General features: G+C 39.3%; 1 protein-coding gene across 2 annotated transcripts in view; it reads left to right on the plus strand.

Moving 5' to 3' along the window:
- Positions 1 to 20,684, plus strand: part of CHD6 (chromodomain helicase DNA binding protein 6) — an 853,354-nt gene that overhangs the window by 696,120 nt on the left and 136,550 nt on the right. For both annotated transcript variants that reach the window (XM_050806430.1, XM_050806433.1), the window contains one exon: positions 9,207 to 9,262. In XM_050806430.1, the coding sequence (XP_050662387.1) occupies positions 9,230 to 9,262 (33 nt within the window). In that variant the 5' untranslated portion in view covers positions 9,207 to 9,229. The remainder of the gene's footprint in view (positions 1 to 9,206; positions 9,263 to 20,684) is intronic.

Raw genomic sequence — 20,684 nt, forward strand, 5'->3', positions numbered from 1 at the left:
GGTGATAGGTTTTCACTAGCCTGTAGTAGGGAATGTCAGGAATTCACCTATACAGACTTTATTTGGCCTGACTTATATGCAAAAGATAAATTTTCACAGAAGTTGATCTACTTTACAAATTGCCATATGTTTCAAAGAAAACTTTTGGGCATCTAAAAGAATTCATAGATACAAAAAAGAAAATCAAACCCTCAGTATATTTTGCTGCTCTGTCACCTTTAAGGCAAAAATACTTTCTCAGCCAGAGCTTGAATATATGAGAAATCTTTAAAACTGTTACAGAAGCCTTTCTTCATGCTAATCTTTGAAAGAAAAGAGTAACCATTTGTCATTTGAATACTCTTCCATTGTTGGTTAGTTGACATGAGTTTAGGAGACTATAAAAATAAAATATCAGAGCACACTCAAAAAAGAATTGTTGAATGTTAAAAACATATTAGCTATAAAGAAAAAAGAAGGGTTGAAAGAGAAAGTTGAGGAAACTTCTCAGAAAGTAGAACATGAAGAGTTTTTTTTCTCTTTTAAATGAGACAGCAAATTAAGAGGTACAGCTCAGATGGTCCATCATTCAAACAGTAAAATGAGTTCCATTAAAAGAAAAGAATAGGGAGGGAATTATGAAGAAATAATACCAGAGGAATTGTTGGAACTGAAAAATCTGACAGTTTCCAGATTGTGAAAGAATCCACAGGTACCTAACCTCATGGGTGAAAATAGCCCCAAGGCACATATTTTGAAAAGATGATTCTAAAAACTTTCCAGAAAGGAAGAGATTGTCACATACAAATGGGCAGAAATCAGAATTGTTCAGATTCTTCAACCTAAGTGGTGGAAGGAACAGAACAATGGAGTAGTGCTCTCAAAATTACAAGGAGAAATCGACCTCCAGCCTGTGATTTGCAAGCCACCAGTCCGTCCAGGTAGGATAGAAACATTTTCAGACACGAAGGTCTCAAAAACTTACATCTCATTTTTAGGATTTTCTAGAGCATTACTAGATGTTGTGCTTCACTAAAATGAGAGTGTAAACCTGGAGCGGAGAAACCTCGGAGTCCACCATGGAGAGAAACTGAGGGAATGAATCTCTGGGAGGATAGTGATGAGAAGTCCCAGGAGGCAGATAAGAGACAATGATGGAGGACTCTACCTATAATGACCCAAGAGAAGAACTTTGAGCTTAGATTGAAAGGAGTTTCAAGGTTTTAGAGGAGCATTTTAGGAGAAGTTTAGAGGACCTTTTCATGAGAAGTTAGTGACTCATAGAAAACCATGCAAATTTTAAAATGAGGTAGTTACTATCTTCAGGGAAAAAATTAAAGTTTTAGCAAAGTATAGTTCATGGCTTAGCTGTGAATTAAATGTTGATTTAATAAATAAGGGTGATAGTAACTATATTGGGAAGATAACACTTCATCTTCCATAGTACGGGGACTTCCTGTTTTTGAAAAAAAGTTTTATTGGAACACAGCCATACCCATTTGTTTGCATATTTGTCTGTGGCTCTTTTCGCATCACAGCAGAATTGAGTAGCTGCAACTGAGACCATATGGCCTACAAAACCTAAAATATTTATTATCTGGCCTTTTTATAAAAATACTTGCTGACTCCTGTTCCATAGGAAGAAGCCAATAAAATAATGCCTAAAATTGAAAAAAAAAGTAATAGCAGTAATAACCATGTTATTTAAAGTAGATTGGGAAGGAGCAGAAGAAACAGCTGAGGTTCAAATGATTGCCTCTGAGAATAGTGAATCAGGACTGGGGAGTGGAATCAGGGACTGGTTTTTTTGTTTTAGGCTTTATATTTTTATTGAATTCTTAAGCTAAGTACATGTATTTGAAAGGTGTGAAGGAAGAATACTGAGAACTTTGATTGGATTAGGAGAAAAAAAAAGAGGGCACTAGTTACATTGAAAGGAGGAGTTGAAAGCATTTTCAATAAACACAGCTTTCCCATTAATTCACTTACTCATTCCACAGCTAATCACTGAAGAGTTCAAATGTCAGGCACTGAGCGCTACACTGCAGAACACGGTTCCTCCCCGGAAGGGGCTTGGGCACCCTGCAGCTGCTGGCACGCACAGACAGGTAAAAGATTATAATAACCTGGTGATACAGCTGCTGTAGTTTAGTGCCTATCACACGATGTTTATGCGATTTAGGCAGGTCAGGGAAGGCATCCCAGAGAACATGACACCAGATCTGAATTTTGAAGGATGAGACCATGTGAGGCAGGGCCTGAACAAGACCTGAATGAGCAGGGCAGACATCGGAACCCACAGGTGTTCAGTATAGTTGGATGCATGTTGGAAAATAATGTCAGAGCAGTAGACAAGAACCAGAGGCCAGATCGCTTATGCAGGGCTCTTTGCTATGGGGAATATGTTTTTATTTTGTTTTAAGACACAATACCCACTGAAGAGATAGCATCTGATTTTGTTTGCACTTTAGGAAAACATACTGTTGGTAGCAATGAGGGTAATGGGGGTGAGGGTAGGAGACATTGAAAACAGAGAAGCACTTAAGAAACTGTTTCAAGCAAAAATGACAACAAAAAAAATATGGGAATAAACCAGAGTCGACTGGAGAGGAACCAAGGGATTCTGGAATTAAAAGAGTTATGGGAAAGGGAAGGAATCAAGGACGACTCAATTCTGGGCTGGGTGGCATGGCAGGTCGCAGGACATTAACCTCTGATGGGGAACACAGGAGCAGGTGAGAGAGAGAGTTTGTGTGTGTGGGTGTGTGTGTGTAAAGATGTGTGTGAGTTTCGTTTTGGAAGAGTTGTGGGGTTTTTTGGTGGTACCTGTGCAGTGTCTCAGGAACTGGCCAGGACGTGGTTGGATATAGCCACATAGAGGTCAAGAGGAGGGCTTGGATTTGCAAATGTGCAGGTCATTGTGCGAAGAGATGAAGTTTGGGAGTTGAGTAGAAAACTCAGGGAGCCTTTCTGGTATTGCCAGCATTGAACACTGGGAACAGTGATATTTAAGGATTGGGTTTTATAAGAGGAGGATTCTGGCGAGGAAGCTTAGCCTAGAAGCCTGCAATCAGAGGGATCAAGAAACCAGTGAGATGAGAATTTTAAGAGGAAATGATCCATAGTTTAAAATGCTGCAGAGCACTCAAAGCCTAAAAATGGCCGTTAGATTTGGTAGCTAGGGAGTGATTGTCAAGAACAGCTTTAGGGAAGTAATACGGGAGGAAGTGAACTTTCAGATGTGTAGAGGATTTGTTCGTGTTGTTAATGTTTTGAGATAGAGTTAAACATGTTTCTTTGTTGAGAGGAGGAGAGCTATACAAAGGGAGACATTTAGTGATAACTTAGGGAGAAGAAATGATTCTTCCATTCAAAGAATGCTTATTGCGCACATGCTAGGAGCTCAATCCTATTCCAGACTCGGGGGATATAGCATGAACAAGACAAAGGTTACTCTGTGTGTGTGTGTGTATGTGTGTGTGTGTGTCAGGAACAGGCAATAATCTTAAAACCAAATAGACACATAGGAAGTCCTCACTTTAAGCAAAACAGCATACAAGGAAACTAATTTTTTTCTCATCAACGTTGTAATGAAATGGTGTTGATTAGAGGAGCTGGCTTAAGTTGTTTCACTTAAAGTCCTTGTTTCACTGAAAGTCATAGCTTTTTCCAAGAGTCTGGACATTAAGTAAGGTCTTACTATAATATAATATCAGGGAGTAATAAGGACCTGGAGGAAAATGAAATTAGAATAAGAGGATAACAGAGTGGTGGTGGGTGGGAGGTGGGGTGCTGTTTTCTGTAAGGTGGTTAGGGAAGGCATTGCTGCTAAGGTGATATTTGAGGAGAGTCCTGAATGAAATGAGGAAAGAGTAACTGGGAGGTAATCAAGAGACTGAGGTGGATCTCAAATACGGATGGAAAGGTTAGTTGTCCCCAGGAGATGAGGCACTGTTGCAGAATTTTTGAACTGGAGAGAGAGAGAGTAATTTAAAAAAAGAAAACTTTCAAAATGTTCTAATTGAAACCTGGCCCCCATTTTTCTTAATAGGAGCATCCTTAGATGGGTGAGTGTAAGAAGGAATGGGAGCTTTTATATTGTTTGTTTTTCCATCATTAAAACATCTTCTTCTTCATTTATGTCTTCTTCCCGTGACGCTGGAGGGATGACCTTAAGGACAAGTAGCACAAATGGCTGCCTATAACTAGTCTTCACCATGTGACAGATGCCATAGATTGTTATCCCTTTGAATTCTCCTAAGGCCCTCTGAGGCATACATTGTCAGCATTTTACAGGGAGGAAACAAAGTCTGGAAGAGGTTTCACATGTCTCGTCATCATCACAGCCCAGATCCAAACTGCTTTCTGGTACTTCAAACCCTTGCTATTAAAGTACCTCCTGTAGACTGCTCACACTCTGCAGTAGAGATAGGTACCTGTGTCCAGTTTGTAGGCGTGGAGGGTAGTAAGGCGGGGAAATGGGAAGTTGGGGGATTTCTTATCCGTTGGACTGCCTCCGGGGTCAGGAGTCTTGATAAGAGGTGTTTGGGCCAGGATTTAAGGCAGGTGGCATTCTTCAAGACATCTCTGCTTTCTTGGTTATCTCACTCTTCCCAGATGAGTTACTCTCTGTGTCCTTATTCCTATTCCTAAAATCCCCACAGTATAACCATGTGGGATTACCCTATTTATGCCTGCTATTGTTAGAGTGGTTCATAGGAAACAATCTCAAGGTTGAGGATGGGCATGAGTAGATTATAAAAATACATGTTCATTGTGGAAAATTTGAGGTTTAGAGTTGCTTCCCACATACTCTGTCTCAAAGTGCCTGATAGAGTGGTGAGGGTAGGGGCCTGTTAACAGCAAAATTCTCCATCGTTACTGTGTTCAGTTGTGTCTACTCTCGTCTTCTGTGAATATGAAGGACCTTGGTAGGGGTCTGCTGGGTATGCACTTGTTTGTGTTTGCAAAAACACACATTCTCATAATGAAATAGACCCTTGGACTGAGCAGGGATTGTTAGGATGGCAGAGTTCTCAAGGTATAGTGAATTTAAATCATTTCTGTGAATAAATGGTTGAATGGGGTGAACCTGATATTTTGTTATTTTTAAAAACTTACATTACACAGCACTGAGGAACTTGGAAATGGCACAGGCACTGTTGCAGAATTTTTGGACCAGAGAGAGAGATAGTAATTAAAAAAAAAAGAAAACTTTCAAAATGTTCTTATTGAAACCTGGCACCCATTTTTCTTAATAGGAGCATCCTTAGATGGGTGAGTATAAGAAGGAATGGGAGCTTTTATGTTGTTTATTTTTACATCATTAGCAGCTTACCTTCCTGTGAAGGTAATTAAATGCTGCACTCCTACAGAAGCACTCATACATACTGCAGCAAGGAGAGTGGGAGTCCCACTAGCTTCCCACCAGTTTCCCCAATTCAGAAGTTATACACTTGATATTTTCCGCTGTTGACAGGTTTTCTGTTTTGCCCATTCAGAATTGTCTGTAGAATTATCTGCATTATGTTTCTAATTAAGTATCGAGACCCTGAAATTACTTTTTGATTTGTTCTTTATTGAGCCAGAAGGATCTAGTCAGAACTTCTGATGGCAGCAGAGACTGTAGAGCCATTTCCAGCATTGTACAGAAGTACAAGCTTGAGGGTGTAACTAGTCATCTATTCCTAGCACATAAAATTTAGCCTTACAAAAAGATGACATTGTTTTATACATTTTTTTTAATGTGTGCCTTTAAAAAGATTTAAAAGTAGAGATAATTTAAGGGTGTTTATAAATTATGGGGTGCTGTCCGGAGAAGGACAAGCCAATAAATGCTTATTGAACACCTATTGATGACGTTTGTTATCTTGTTGGGTGGCAGCATGCTGGTGTGTTTTGTGAACTGTTGGGATGCCAGAAATGATTTGACGGTAACATGAGATTTGCCAGCATTTGCTTTCAGTGAACTAGACAGTTATTCTGCAGTAACATCGCCATCATTCAGATTTCACATGCACATTCTCTCCGTCTCAGAGGCTAGCCAAGTCTGATGTGATATTTTCACAGTTCACTCACCTCATCTCTGACCTTCCCCTTGGGGTCAGGTTCATTTCCTACCTGCTCGTGGCCTTGGGAGATATTCCTTAAAGTGGAACTGGCCTATAAAAGGATTGAAAACGTTCATAGATCTAGTGGCATATTGCCTGAGTGCTCTTCAGAAAGCTTGAAACAGTTAAAAGTGCCATTAGCAATGATAAGTAGGACCTGTTTTCCCACATTCCTGGCAGTGTTATGCACGCTGCTTATTTTTATTGCAGTGCTTGTTTGTGGTAGTGAATCAGAAATTGTGCTTTCTGATGTCCCTGCTGCATCGTACTTGTATCAGTTCTTTATACGCTACAAAGGTAATTTTTTATTAACATTGGTAGAGTTTTCCTGTAGTGTTTTGTGTTGTTTGTTTTTTGAGACAGGGCCTCACTCTGTCACCTAGGCTGGAGTACAGTAGTGTGATCTCACTGCAGATTGGACCTTCCAGACTCGGATGATCCTCCTACCTCAGCCTCCCAAGTAGCTGGGACCACAGGTGGAAGCCACCACACCCGGCTAATTTTTGTATTTTCTGTGGTGACAAGTTTTTGCCATGTTGCCCAGGCTGGTCACAAACTCCTGGGTTCAAGTGATCCACCTGCCTTGGCCTCCCAAAGTGCTGAGATTACAGGTGTGAGCCATTGTACCTGACCTTTCTGTAATTTTTAATGATTTCATTTTGTTGGGCAGAATTTTATTTGAGACATATTGTTAGACATACCAAAATGGTTAGAAATAATCGGTGCCACGAAGAAAAGTTAGCACATAGACAGAAGATCTCTCAGCAAGGCGATCTTTAGTCTCTGCAGAAAGGGTACTCAGTTGCAGATGAAACAATGGCCAGAGCACACCTGAACAAAGGAAAGCAGATATATTTATCCCTTGTGCATTTGGATCATCCTTACAGCTGTGTCCTGCATCCATTGGCTGGAGCTGGACCTCACACTCTTAAACTGACACCCGATTTGCTAATAGCCTAAAACTTTCCTAAATAGGTAAGTGCAGGGAAGAACAAAGAAGGAGAGGAGGTTGTTTACGAAAGGTTTAAGGAAGCAGTAACATTTCCAAATAAGGAATGGGCATAGGCTGTGAGCTAGAACGTGCCTATGAGCATGTCCAACAGTTACTTAGGATAGGGCCTAACAAAGAGTTATTAGCCCAAAGCAAAGAGGCTTTGAAGAAAGTTAGTCTTTAAAAGAAACTTTTATTTCTAACACTTATGATTTATTCTTTAACAAGAAGGGGAACTTTGAAGACGAAACTTTTTACTTTCTACACATATGTCTTATTGATAATAGCCTTTTTTATTAGCTGGAATTTTCCCCCAAACTTCTTTATTTTTGACTTTGTGGCAGTTTGTGATGGTTGAGAATGTCAGTTTTCTGGGATCTGATAATTTAAAGAATAGAGATAAAGGAGATAAACTTGTAGTAACATCATTTACCTAGAACTGACTCCACTGTAATGAAGCTTAGGAGATAATTTTTTTTTTTTTTTAATTTTAACTGCCTTGGTTCAGAGCACTTACCATTTATCTGGAATTTATGGCTTCTTCAGGTAAATAATTGTCCTATTGAACACTAACCCTTGCATTGATTCTTAGAAGCACCATTTACTAAATGGACTTGCCTTTCCCTGATTTAGCCAGTTAGTCTCTGCCCTCGTCCCCTTCCCCTTAGCACCCGACCATGCCTGCGTTCGAGCTACTTACCTCCTTGGCCGCTGCACTCTTTGCAAACAGCAGTACCTTGGTAGACATGTCTCTCTAGGACAGATTCCATGGCATTTTGTGGTTCTTTTTAATAGAAAATGCCTCTAACTCTTAGAGAAAAAAAATCTAAATTGACAGACATTAAAATGATAAACCGTAATTGCAGTCCCAAGGATGATTGGAGTCATGTCTTTCATTTTTCTGTGTGCATCCAGCATGCCATGAACTCACTTAGAATTGGAACCCACTTTAATCTTTTTTAAATTGCAAATTGACGAACTATGGTTGTATATATTTATGGGGTACAGAGTGATGTCATTTTTGAATACAATGTGGAATAATTAAGTCAAACTAACATATCTACCACCTCAAATACTTATCTCACTTTAATCTTAAAGCTGTATTAATACTTAATGCCTACATATCCCATTCATTTGGATATGAGAAATAATTAGGAAACTTAAGGGTAATTTGGTTTTCTGAGTGAGTGGTGTTTTGTAGCTGTGTGGGATGACCAGGAAATCAAAGTCAACAAAAAATAGGAAGCAGTGTTTATATCCCGGCTAGAACCAGAAGCCTGATATACTATGATCCTTGTATTGTTTGTATATGAGGAAGGTTAAGAGCTTCAGATCTGAAGCAGTAGTACTAGTTAGTGATGCTGGCAGCCCCAAATTCCGAGTTTCCTAGACTAGGGTTTGTTCTTTTCCCTGAGATGCCCCAACATGCCTTTGTACCTCTAAAGACAATTACTGGGCTTTTATGGTGTTCACAAGTCATTTATGAGAAGTGCAGTGTCATCAAGGACATTATGGTTGCAGTGGGGATGGGGGCTTAAGTCCTGGGTAGAATAAAATCAGTCCTTTAAAAAAAATCGTATGAAGTATTGCAATGAAATTATTTTTTCAAGTAATAAATACACATGGTTTAAAACGTCAAATAATATACCAAATCCTGTCTCCTTAGAGAGAATTGCATTGAACTCTTAGCTCTTTTTTATTGTCTATATTTCTATTTCTTGATTTATCAATTATAGACATCATTGATTGTTTTCTTCCAAAAGGGATGAGGGCTTACCTTATTTCCTCCCCATCTCCTAATACCCCTCAATGAAGGCATGTTATTGTTTTTGTTCCTTTATTAGTTACCGCTAACTTTCATACATGCCAGCATCTTTTATAACTGATTTAATCTACAAAGACAATATCCTTTTGACTTCATTTTATTGGGTGCAATAAATTAGGGTCTAATAGAGTTAGATCTAATTAGGTCTACACTTAGGGCTCTGGGGGTTGTTGGACATAAATGTTCTGCAGAAGTAATCCCCTGTTTGTTTTCCTTGTGTGTTATAGTTAATCTGGAGATGTTGAAAATGTTTTATTTTGGATTTTGTCATAATCTTTGCCTTTTTAAAAATGTTTTACAGAAATAAATACCTTCCTTCAACAGATGAAAATGAAAATACAGAAGAAAGAGAAGCAGGTAAGAGATCACATTTCTTTTAAGTGAATGCATCTGGGGTATCTTGGTGCTTTTTCAACAAGGGGAGACACTGGCAGCGTTGGCTCATCCCTTAATCTTTGGTACTTTCCCTGTTGCCTGTATTATAGTAACTGAGAGCTCTGTTCTGAATGACTTAATAATGCGGATTTTTCTTGATGCTCAGTTCATCTTCACGTAGGAGTAAATGTAATGAAAACTGTATATCAGAATATTATTCAAATTAGCCAAGTAGAAGAGAAACATTTCCTCCCTTTGAATAGCTTTCTGAGTCTTTTCTGAAAGAGAGATGTGACCAATTCTTTATAGTTTATATATTTATCCTTCTATCCATCTGGATTTTTGGTTAAACTAAAAGCATTCTTACTTACAAAATCCTTACTTATGATTTTGTAAGTAATGATCAGTGGATGGGTTCCTCCTAGAGAGAAAAATAGTGAAATAATTAGAAGAACAGGAGCATCAACTCTTTGGCATTTGGTTTTTTGAAGGGGGTGTGGGATGGAGAGTGTGATTTATCTTGCCAGGATCTCTTTCCTTGGTTGGTACTGCTGTGCCTTGAGTGTAATATATTCAAAGGAACTCTGAGACCTCACTCAGGGAGGTCAGATGGGAGACCTGTCTCTGTCTCTTGGAAATGGGCTATTTGTGATAGGCTGGTTTTTCTTTTACAGAATTGAATGACAACCTGGGAAGTGGGGTATCTAAATCCCTGCTTTTCACTGGGACTCTGTGACAAAGAGGTTGGGTGAGACTAGCCTCTCTTACTTTTCCAGTTTGCTTCTAGGGAACCCTAGTCTAATAATAGGGTGACGTAGGGTTATGGCTCAGGGTTATGGTTACAAAGACAACCCCCTGGTCTGTCCTCAATGGATAGGTTGGTTTGGGGAATTAGTTAACTCATCTGCTGCCAGATAACAAGAAGAGCAGTGACTAAATACTGTCTACTTACTGGATTTATATCTGTCCTAGCTCAGAGAGTTGTCAACTGATAGGCAAACGCTACATGGAATGCAGTTCCATCTACCAGGAACTTATCCTGTGGATATACTCAGGTGTGCAAAACTGTGTGTATAAAGGCTTAAATTGCTGTTTCATGTATGATAGCAAAAATGGAAAAGAACGTACACATCCATCAAAAAGGGGACTGTTTAAATCATAGCTCACCCACCTAGTGGAATATTATGCTGCTGTTAAAAAGAACACATTACTGGCTGGATGCAGTGGCTCACACCTGTAATGCCAGCACTTTTGGAGGCCAAGGTAGGCCGATCACCTGAGGTCAGGAGTTTGAGACCAGCCTGGCCAACACGGCGAAACCCTGTCTCTACTAAAAATACAAAAAAATTAGCTGGGCATGGTGGCGAGTGACTGTAATCCCAGCTACTCAGGAGGCTGAGGCAGGAGAATCACTTGAGCCTGGGAGGTGGAGGTTGCAGTGAGCCGAGATTGCGCCATCGGACTCCAGCCTGGACAAGAGCAAGACTCCGTCTCAAAGAACACATTACTGAAGAGAACCCCAAACCCTCAAAACTATTGTCATTGTGATATGTGAGCAGGTTTATATTTCTTAAAGCAGTCTTCACATTTATTTATTTTTAGGCATCCTTTAAGATAAGCATTTATTTAAATCAAAACATTCTATAGTGATTACACCAAAATGAATTCTGGTTCCTTTCTGTGAGATTTTACTGGTTCGTGTTAAGACTTTTGGTATATTAGCCAGCTGTTATGTAGCTTCAGTTGGATGGGTTTTTGTTTTAGACCTCATGGTAATGTTGATGATGAACAGAACAGGATTTTTCATTTAAAAATTAATATTAGATAGGATAGAGAAGCAGGTTAAAGAAGTGAGCAACTTTCAGAAAGACTTGATCCTGCTCCTCTTATAAATACTGATGGTAGGCCATACTGGTAACTGAACTGCAAGAAATTGCAGAGAATGAAAATAGAAAATTGTGTTCAAATTAAAGCAATATATAAACTCCAGGATGGAGAATTCAGTGCCTAACAGAGAAGAGGCTCATGTTCTGGAGTGAACTTCAGCTTTGATTTCCATAGAACAGGATTGAAACTCTGACCCTACGATTTAGTTGTATAACTTTGGATAAGTTCAGTCTTGTCAAATGATCCTTTATGGAAATTTTTCCTTTGTGCTTCTTAACTAGTTGGGCATTCCACCACACCACTGTTGATGTCATCCATGATGTCATGAGGGGGTGGCCATCAACATTGCAGACCACAGACTAGGCAGTCCCCAGGAGCTCTTTAATAGTTCCAGAGAGTTCTCTGGCTAAAGATTGGTGCTGCATCTGTCGAGCAGTGTTAACAATCTCATTAAAAGTGATATTTCCACTATATTTAATGTTTTTCTGTTTCTTTCTGTCTCTTGGTGGTTCCTTGAGGGTTTTGATGATCAGGGCAGAAGAAGAAGGTACCACCTCAAACTGGGCCTGTCTGTTCTGAATGGTCAGTTTCACTGTAATCCTTAGACCCTTCCAGTCACCAGTTGCCTTGGCAATGTCATCACCAGCCTTTCTGGGAGACAGACCCAGGGGGCTGATCTTGGGAGCCGGTGCAGACATGGCACTGACTTCCCCCCTGGTGCACCTCACGTACAGACTCTGATCTCATTGGGGTCAAACTTCAGAAGCATGGTGGAGGCAGCTGGTGTCAGATGAATCCGATTCAGGACGACCAAAGAAAGTTGCACCTTAGCCTCCTTTGAGCTGGAAGACAAAAGCCAGCCTTGTTTTTCTGTCACTTAAATGGGAGTAATCATAACATGCCTCACATCATAAGACTAGGATTAAGTGGGGTAATTTGTCAAGTACTTGGTATTCAGTTTGTCAGTGGCAAGGAAATCTTTCAGTTTAACAAAAGTAGCCATCAAACTTTGTCTTTTCTCTTACCATGATTCTGAGGTGTTAGAAGTAGCAGCAAATGAAATATCTACCTTTTAAAAACCCTCATTCCTATTAATTCACTTTCCTCTTCCTTGGAGAAAAATAGCATATAAATACACTCTGATCTTGATATTCCTCATTTCTTTGTTCAAAATCTTATCAAGGTAAATTGAAATGGTAGATTTTTACAAATTAAATCAAAACTCAGTAATAAACAATAGTGCTTCTTATTAACCGGAAAAGGCATAATAGGTGTAATGTGCCCAGAACAAAGGGTTTAGAGATTGAATTTGTTTTGCCTAAAGCAGCGTTGTGAGAAACAGACTTTAATAAAACGTTTGAAAGTGAATCACTCAGGAGAGCTATAGACTTTTATCTACATTATAGAGAACTAAACTGCTTCTAAGAAATATGTTTAATTCTTAAGATGACTAAGCATTATTAGGCAAAAAAAATTATAAAAATAAAATGTGAACTCTAATCATTGAAAACCTATGTGGCACTATTGATGTATAATATAGTTGTAAATACTTCTTTGCGAGAGGGCACATCCTAATGTTAGCAACAACAAAACTGTGATACAGGAATATTGATTTTTATTCATCTCAGCTCCTTGCTTGGCACTGGGAAAAAACATAAGTGATAAATACTATGTAATGTATAATATGGTCTGTAGGCAGGTGTAATCTTAAGGGGTAAGAGGGCTTTGGGACCACATATGCAGTGTAGAAGACAGTTAATAAACAGTGAATGCAATAGAAATACATAATATTATAAGTAGGATGACAGCTTGGAGCTGTGCCCAGGAGGTAACCCAGACCTGAGTAACTACAGGAGAATCTTGCTTCCTGACCCCATGCCAAGAGTTGGGTAAGCAGAGCCTTTCATTATTAGGTCCTCTAGAAAACATAAAGATGGGAAGAGTTTTCTTCAGATATACTGTGAGAATCTCAAAGACTTTCAGATTATTAGACCTTATTTTCTTCCCTGGAGTGAATATGGGTATAATTTATTCACTCAACAAATATTTGTTGAGTTTTTCAGCATTAATTCATTAATATTAATTCAGAAATATTTGCGTTCTACTTGGGGTCAGGTCCAGTAGTAACTAAAACAATTTCTCAAGAAATTTCTAGCCTGATTACAAACTATTAATATAACCAGGGAATGAAATATGCCTCGGAAGCGCCAGAGTTTTACCGTGTGGTGGAAGATCATGCCCTGGAATTGGAGAGTATGGGGGCCGAGGGAAGGTCAGCCCCACCAAAGAAATTGAGAGAGTTCTAAAAAGAGGCAATGTCTTCTGTGGGGAGCTGGGTTTCAGGTTTTTTGCTTCAGGGGCCTCAGGAGGAAAGCTTAGAAGGGAAGAGGGTGGATTTGGGAAGTTGAAAGACATGGTGGGAAGGGAGAAAGGAAAGGTGTGGAGTGTGGTGCTAAGTTTTGGGTGGTGACCGAGGGTGAACTAGGACAAAGAATAGTTCCCAAAAGATTTGGTCCCAGAAGTCCTCTAGGGAGAGATGAGGACTCAAGTTTACTAGTAGTATGGATCACTAAATCATGATCCATAATTCAGAATAGTGAAAGAGGAAGAATAGCAAAGTTGGTAATATGGTTGAGTGAATAATTTACTTTTAAGACTTTTTAGCCTCATCTGCAGAGGGTCTGAAGATCGTCTGGGCTAATACTAGCCTAGATGACTAAACAGCCTCACCCTAGAATCATGTTTCAAAAGGACTTAAAAGGTACCTATCCACCTCCTTTCTCCTCCCTCCTCCAAAAAGGAAAAGGAGTCTGAGCATTAAATGCTTTCCCCTCTTTGAACATATCTTAATAGATTTTTTTTTTTCGTTATTCTTACTCACTTTATGTTCTGAGACATACACTCAAGGCCAGAATAAGTCACTGGGATGGCAAAATAACACTGACTTATATAATGTGAACTGTGGATGAAGCTAGGACTGTGTAACCTGAAGAAGTGAAGACTTAAGGGCATCATGTGGAAAAGAGGTTAAATGTGTCTATTGCTGGACCTGTGGAAGAGAATGGGACATGTGGGGACAGTTAGAGGAGGATAGGCTTTAGCTTCATACAAACAAGGACATCCGGGCCGGGCGCGGATAAAGATGGGAAGAGTTTTCTTCAGATATACTGTGTATAATCCCAGCATTTTGGGAGGCCGAGGCGGGCAGATCACAAGGTCAGGAGATCGAGACCATGGTGAAACCCTGTCTCTACTAAAAACACACACAAAAAATTAGCCGGGCGCGGTGGCGGGCACCTGTAGTCCCAGCTACTCAGGAGGCTGAGGCAGGAGAATGGCGTGAACCTGGGAGATGGAGCTTGCAGTGAGCCAATATCGCGCCACTGCACTCCAGCCTGGGGGACAGAGCGAGACTCCGTCTCAAAAAAAAAAAAAAAAAAAAAAAAAAAAAAAGAAGGACATCCGGAGAAGTTGAGCTGCACAGCTGTGCCATATGCCTTGTAAGCAGTAAAGCTCCCTGTCTCCAGAACTTATTAGTTATTATTTTCTCTCTCTCCTAATTCTTTGTATTTTAGAAAGAATGAGATGGGAGTTTGAACTCAACCTCAGAGGCCCATCCTGACTAGAATCATAGAGTTTGCCAGTACATTTATTTATGGTATTTATAAGACCAAAGTAAATTGTATATAAGTTGACACAGTTTTAACTAAAATATTACATAGTAATTCTATATTACTATGATATAATAATATTACTCTACATACACAGTAATATGATTACTATGATATAGTATCATGATTATGTAACGTAGTACATATGATTATGTAGTAATCATATTACTATGTAATATTTTAGTATTAAAATGCTAATATTTTAATTTTAGTATAAAATATTAACATTAAAATATATAGTAGGATTAATTATATTAACATTTAAATTGCACTGTGGTTCATTTAATTCATGTTACTAATGTTATCAAATATGTCACTAGCATTTATGAGACAGACACAAAATTTTAATGGAAATAAGCTGCTAATTTTAAAATCCTATGCATAAAGAAGCTGTAAGTCTTGTAAGTTTACATGTAGAAAACACTACCATAAAAAAGGCTACTTAAAAACAGCTAATGGAATTGCCTCGCCTCCTGTCTTGACCAGAGGAGTCTGGGAACCTCTGGTGACCAAGTTTTTGGCGCAGCTTCAAAGTGATGATGAAGGATTTGGATCTGTGACATTTTTAGCTCGCACATGAGTATTGATGTGACTGTGAAGAGTTGTCTTCCTCTGCCTAACTTTGTTTTTTTTTTAGACAGAGTTTTGTTTTGTTGCCCAGGCTGTAGAGTAGTAGTACAATCTCAGCTCACTGCAACCTCTACCTCCTGGATTCAAGCAATTCTCGTGCCTCAGCCTTCTGAGTAGCTGGGATTACAGGCACCCGCCACCACGCCTGGCTGATTTTTTTGTATTTTAGTATAGATGAGGTTTCCCTATTTTGCCCAGGCTGGTCTCAAACTTCTCAGCTCAGGCAGTCCACCCGTCTCGGCCTCCCAAAGTGCTAGGATTACAGGAATGAGCCACCGTGCCTGGCCGCTCTGCATAACTTTGATTCATCCTTGGGAAAACTGTCCCAAAGGGTTGAAGTATTATGAAAAAAACAGAAGTGCAATAGGAGCGTCTTTTTCATTTTGATATGGTTTGTAACTTTATCATGAACTTACTGTCCAGGAACTATGTAATATTTAGATACTGAGAATAAAACGTTCTCATTTTGTAAGGATAAAAGAAATATGTCTACTGCTAACTACATTCTTACGATGTTGGTGGTAGATCTTTGGTAGCTGCCAAGTCCCTGTTTAAAATGACCCTCATCTTGGGACCCTTCTGGTTAAAGTTGAAAAGTCTTATTTATTTAATATATGTCCTACTACATTTATTTAATATACGTCCATTTAATAAATTGTTTATTCTTGATGTGTTTTTCATCTGATCTGGAGAACAAGTGGATTTATGAAGAAATGGATAGAAGAGGAAAGTTAGTGAATTGAAAGTTGTCTGGGGAAAGGTTGAGGAGATACAGCTGTGTTGGGGAATGGGTGATGGAAACGAAATAGAGGTTGGTTAGAGGTTCTTGCTGATTCTTATTTCTAAGTTTGTTGTATCCAGTACACGAGACAATGTGAAGTGATTTAGAGCAGTGGCCCTTGAAATAGGAGTCAAATCCCAAATCTTAGCTTTACCACTTACTAGCCATGGGACCAAGGTGAGTTATTTAGTCTTTCTAGGCTTCTACTCTAAAATGGAGTTATAATATGCCTCTATCTTAAGGTTGTTTTGGTGATACACTCAATAAGCTTAGTATCTTCCTAATACCCAATTCTTAGTAAAATTAACTATTATTATTATTGACATCCTTTTTTTTTTTTTTTTTTTTTTTTTTTTTTGAGATGGTCTGTGTCGCCAGGCTGGAGTGCAGTGGCATGATCTTGGCTCACTGCAATCTCCGCCTCCCAAATTCAAGCGATTCTCCTGTCTCAGCCTCCCAAGTAGCTGGGATTACAGGCACACATCACCACACCCAGCTAGTTTTTTAAATTTTTAGTAGAAATGGGGTTTCACCATGTTGGCCAGGATGGTCTCAATCTCCTGACCTTGTGATCCGCCAGCCTCAGCCTCCCAAAGTGCAGGGGTTACAGGCATGAGCCATCGCACCTGGCCTTGGCATCCATTTTATATTTAAAATATCAGAACAATTCTGGGTGCTCAAAGTCATTGTGACTACAAGGTTTAGATATATAAAAGAACAATTCCTTATCCATGAATACAGTCTTTCAAACTCTAGGCCCGGGTGCTGGTTTATTATGTGGCAGTGATAGGAGCAGAATTGGCCTAAGTTTTGGGCCTTGGGCCTCCGGTAGCCTAAAGCTACAGTAAAACTACATGTGGGCCAGGAATGAAGAGGTAGGAAAATAGTCTTATTCACACCGCTAGTTTCTGTTCAGCATCTACTTGTCCTAGAATATATCAGCAAATAATTCTGAAAGACGTATCTCCTGGCCTTGGTTGGTGGAGCAAACATCATTCCACTTAGGCAGATTAGGAAATTGAGTTACTGTGAGGTTTTGGTCTACCCAACCATAGTTGGAAATAAAAGTAGTTTCCAAAAACAACACAGGCACTTATTAATTATTATTTTCCCTCTCTCCTCCTAATTCTTCCCTCTCAGCATCCACATTTAGTCATTTACTAGCCCGCAGTTTTTGTTACTGCCTAGAGTTAACAAGAATTAGGTTGACTGCAGATTTAGAGATTTCAAATTTCTAAGACTCTTGAAACATCGTAAGAGAAAAGTATCTCCTATCCCCATCTCTCCATTTTAATTGCAAAAATGTGGAAGTAGAGGTGGGGACTAAAAATGAGTCAAGTATTTGGGGGTGGAAAGGTTTTGAAAAAATGACATTACCAAATCCTTTGACCACTCTTTAGTGCTTCACTTACCTGCCTCTCAGTAGTGTTTGACACCTGTGATGATTCTGTCTTGAAATGCTGTCTTCTTCAGGCTTCTGGGATACCATGCTTTCAGTCTTACATTTTTTTCCTGGCCACTTTGCTTATCTCACTGTTTCTTCTCACTCTGTAGGTTTTTCTTCCTCTGGTGATCCTGAAACATTAGCATGTGTCAGGTTTTGGTCCTGTTTTCCTTCTCCCTTTATTCTTGCTGGGCAATCTAATTCATTCTTGTAGAAATTTTTCTTGGAAAATTATCCAAGAACCTACTGGATTTCTCCACCTGAATTATCCTTAAATACCTGCAACTGAACTCTCTTCCTCCTGGTTCTAACCAGCTGTGACTGTGTGAAGAACATCAGGATCAAAGTACCTGCTTTGTCACCTAAAGCACAGGTCTCCTCAGTAGAGATACATTGAAATAGAAATGTTCCTGACTTCACAATGAAGTTAGATGTCCTGACAAACCTGTCATCAAGTTGAAAATTCGTAAGTGAAACCATTATGAGTCAGGGACTGTCTGTATACTAAATGCAGAAAAAGAAACAGAGAGAGAAGGAGATATACAAATGCACAAACAATTGGACAGACGTTTTTCCTGCCCCCACTCTGGTCAGTCTTGCTAATTCCATACAGATGTCTTTGCCGAATGGGTAAGTTCCAGTACAATTGCAGCAAAATAAAAGCCGAGGACATGTGGGTTTTGTTTTTGTTTTTGTTTTTTTCTGCATTTAGTATGTTCCGTAGTCAAATACCTGTTTAAAAAAAAAACTTTCTGAAGAAAGTGATGGTGAAAAAATAAGACAATCCTAATTTTAATTAGGAAATAACTTTAGCTACCTGAAATGTTGTCCATGAACTGATTTATTAATAGGAACAATTACCTCTTACTTTGAATGCTCATTTTTATTATTTGAACTTTAAAAAGAGATAGAAGGTTGCAAATTTTTATGATTTTTTTCTACTCATTTTTATGTTCAGCTAATTTCTGACACAGAACACCATCTTCTCCCTGCTGGGAAAGATAGAAGACTCCAAAGCCAGCCAGCAGCAGGAGTTGGCCAGGCCTTGCTCACTACTTGGGTTTGAGGTGCAAGGAAGTACAGCTGGATGAAGGGGGTGTGGTGGCCTTTCCAGCCTAGGTGCAAAGTGCGCACTTTGTCCTGCACCTCAGTCAAATGTAATCTCTCAGTGCTGGCACCTCTCATTCTGCCTTTGATTCTTGAATCCTTATGATTGGGAGAAACATGAATTGTCTGGTAAAACAGTTTTTCTCATTTGTTATAGAAGTCTGTAAAAATTTTCTATTACATGTATGTGAAAGTTTTTCTGTTAAAAATACCATGAAAGTAATACATTCTCATTATTGAAATTGTAGATGTCTGTTAAAAATTAAACAACCAAATTTGCATAGCCTCAAATGATTACTATTAACGTTTTGTTTTTCTTCTATTATTTGTTCTATGCACAGATATTTATTGCCATTTCTGTTTACATGTACAATTCTATAGACTTCCTTTTTCTCTTTTCCAAATTGTAGATAACTGTTTCATTCAGTAACCACAGGATTGAATTATACCATAAGCCAGGTACTTTTCTAGATACTACCACAGAATCACTGCCTCTTGAAGCTTACATTCTACTAATGGGAGACAGGTAAAAACAAAGAACAAAAAAGAAGTGAAAGCTGCCCATAGTCGTATCACCCACACATAATGATGGTTAACATTTGGTCTGTGCCCTTGCAGACTTTAAAAAATTGTTTTAAAAAGCTGGCGTTCATATAGCTAGCTTTTTGTTTTTAAAAACAAAATGTGATTAGACCATAGGTTTTCTTTTTTTGCTTCCCAAATGTAGACATGTTTCATGTCTTTTAAACCTCTGTATAATAATGGCTGCATAGTATTATTCCAGATGGTGGGTGTACTATTAATTTAAATATTTTTCTAAAGATTGGCAAGCAGGTTATTTATAGCTTTTTTCTCTATTAAACACAATTGTGTATCAGATATTCTTATACATAATCCTTTGGAGTACTTACGTGTTTCCTTTATTTATGCCCTAGAAGAGAAGTTGCCCCGTTTAAAAGGATATCCACAATTAAAATTTTATATTGTTGTGTTGTATTTTTCTCTAATTTGGTCTTAAGGTTACTCCCTGGACAGTGGCTATAATTTCTAGCCCTGCCCTGATGGGGCCCCAGGGAGGTGGTCATGTGTGTTTACAGTGTGCCTTTCACCAGCTACTTCTCTATCCTGGAGGCAGCCTAATGCAAGTGACCAGTGACCAGGTGTCCCTCTCACAGAAGACTTATTTATACTGGTAGACTCCTTGTGGCTCTTGTCCAACCTGTGTCCTTTGTCCAGTTTATTCCCACCAAGATAACCACTCTCTAGGAGAGCCCTGACCAGGAGGAGAGTTAGGTTAATGTGTGTCAGTCAGGTGAGATACAGAGAAGACAGCATAACAAAACATATGAAATAACAGAGGCAGTTTTATTACTTGCAGATCCTAGAGAGAAGAGAGCAGCACACGTCACAGGCCCAATGAGAAGTGAAGAGCTGTCCAGGGCTCGCATGTTCAGTCAGTGTGTGGGGAGCAAGATATAGAAAGATGAACCAATGGATCAAAGCCTTCATTGGGGTCCAGGCCATTACCCATTACCCTAGCAGGTTTCCTGCAGGGAGTTCTAATTGCTGGGTTTAGAGCAAGCAGTTAGAATTCAGTGGAGTCACTGCAGCGTATCTGGGCAGTCCATGCAGGGTATGGGAGTCAGTGGGACAAGACACATAGGTAGGCTCTCTGGCTGTCCCATAGGTGGGTGGTCACCAGGAGGCAGTTGTAAAAGGCAGATATCGGGATTGACCACCTTAAGGAACTGGGAGAAGACAGTGTCAAGGGTGGAAACTGTATCAAGGGTGATCAAGCTCCACTTCTGGTATGAGAAAGTCCAGTGTACATCCAAAATGGATGTTGAGGCAACATAAAATTGCAAGAATTCACTGCATGTTGCT

This window comes from Macaca thibetana, chromosome 10, assembly GCF_024542745.1.
Source record: "Macaca thibetana thibetana isolate TM-01 chromosome 10, ASM2454274v1, whole genome shotgun sequence".
Taxonomy (NCBI): Eukaryota; Metazoa; Chordata; class Mammalia; order Primates; family Cercopithecidae; genus Macaca; species Macaca thibetana.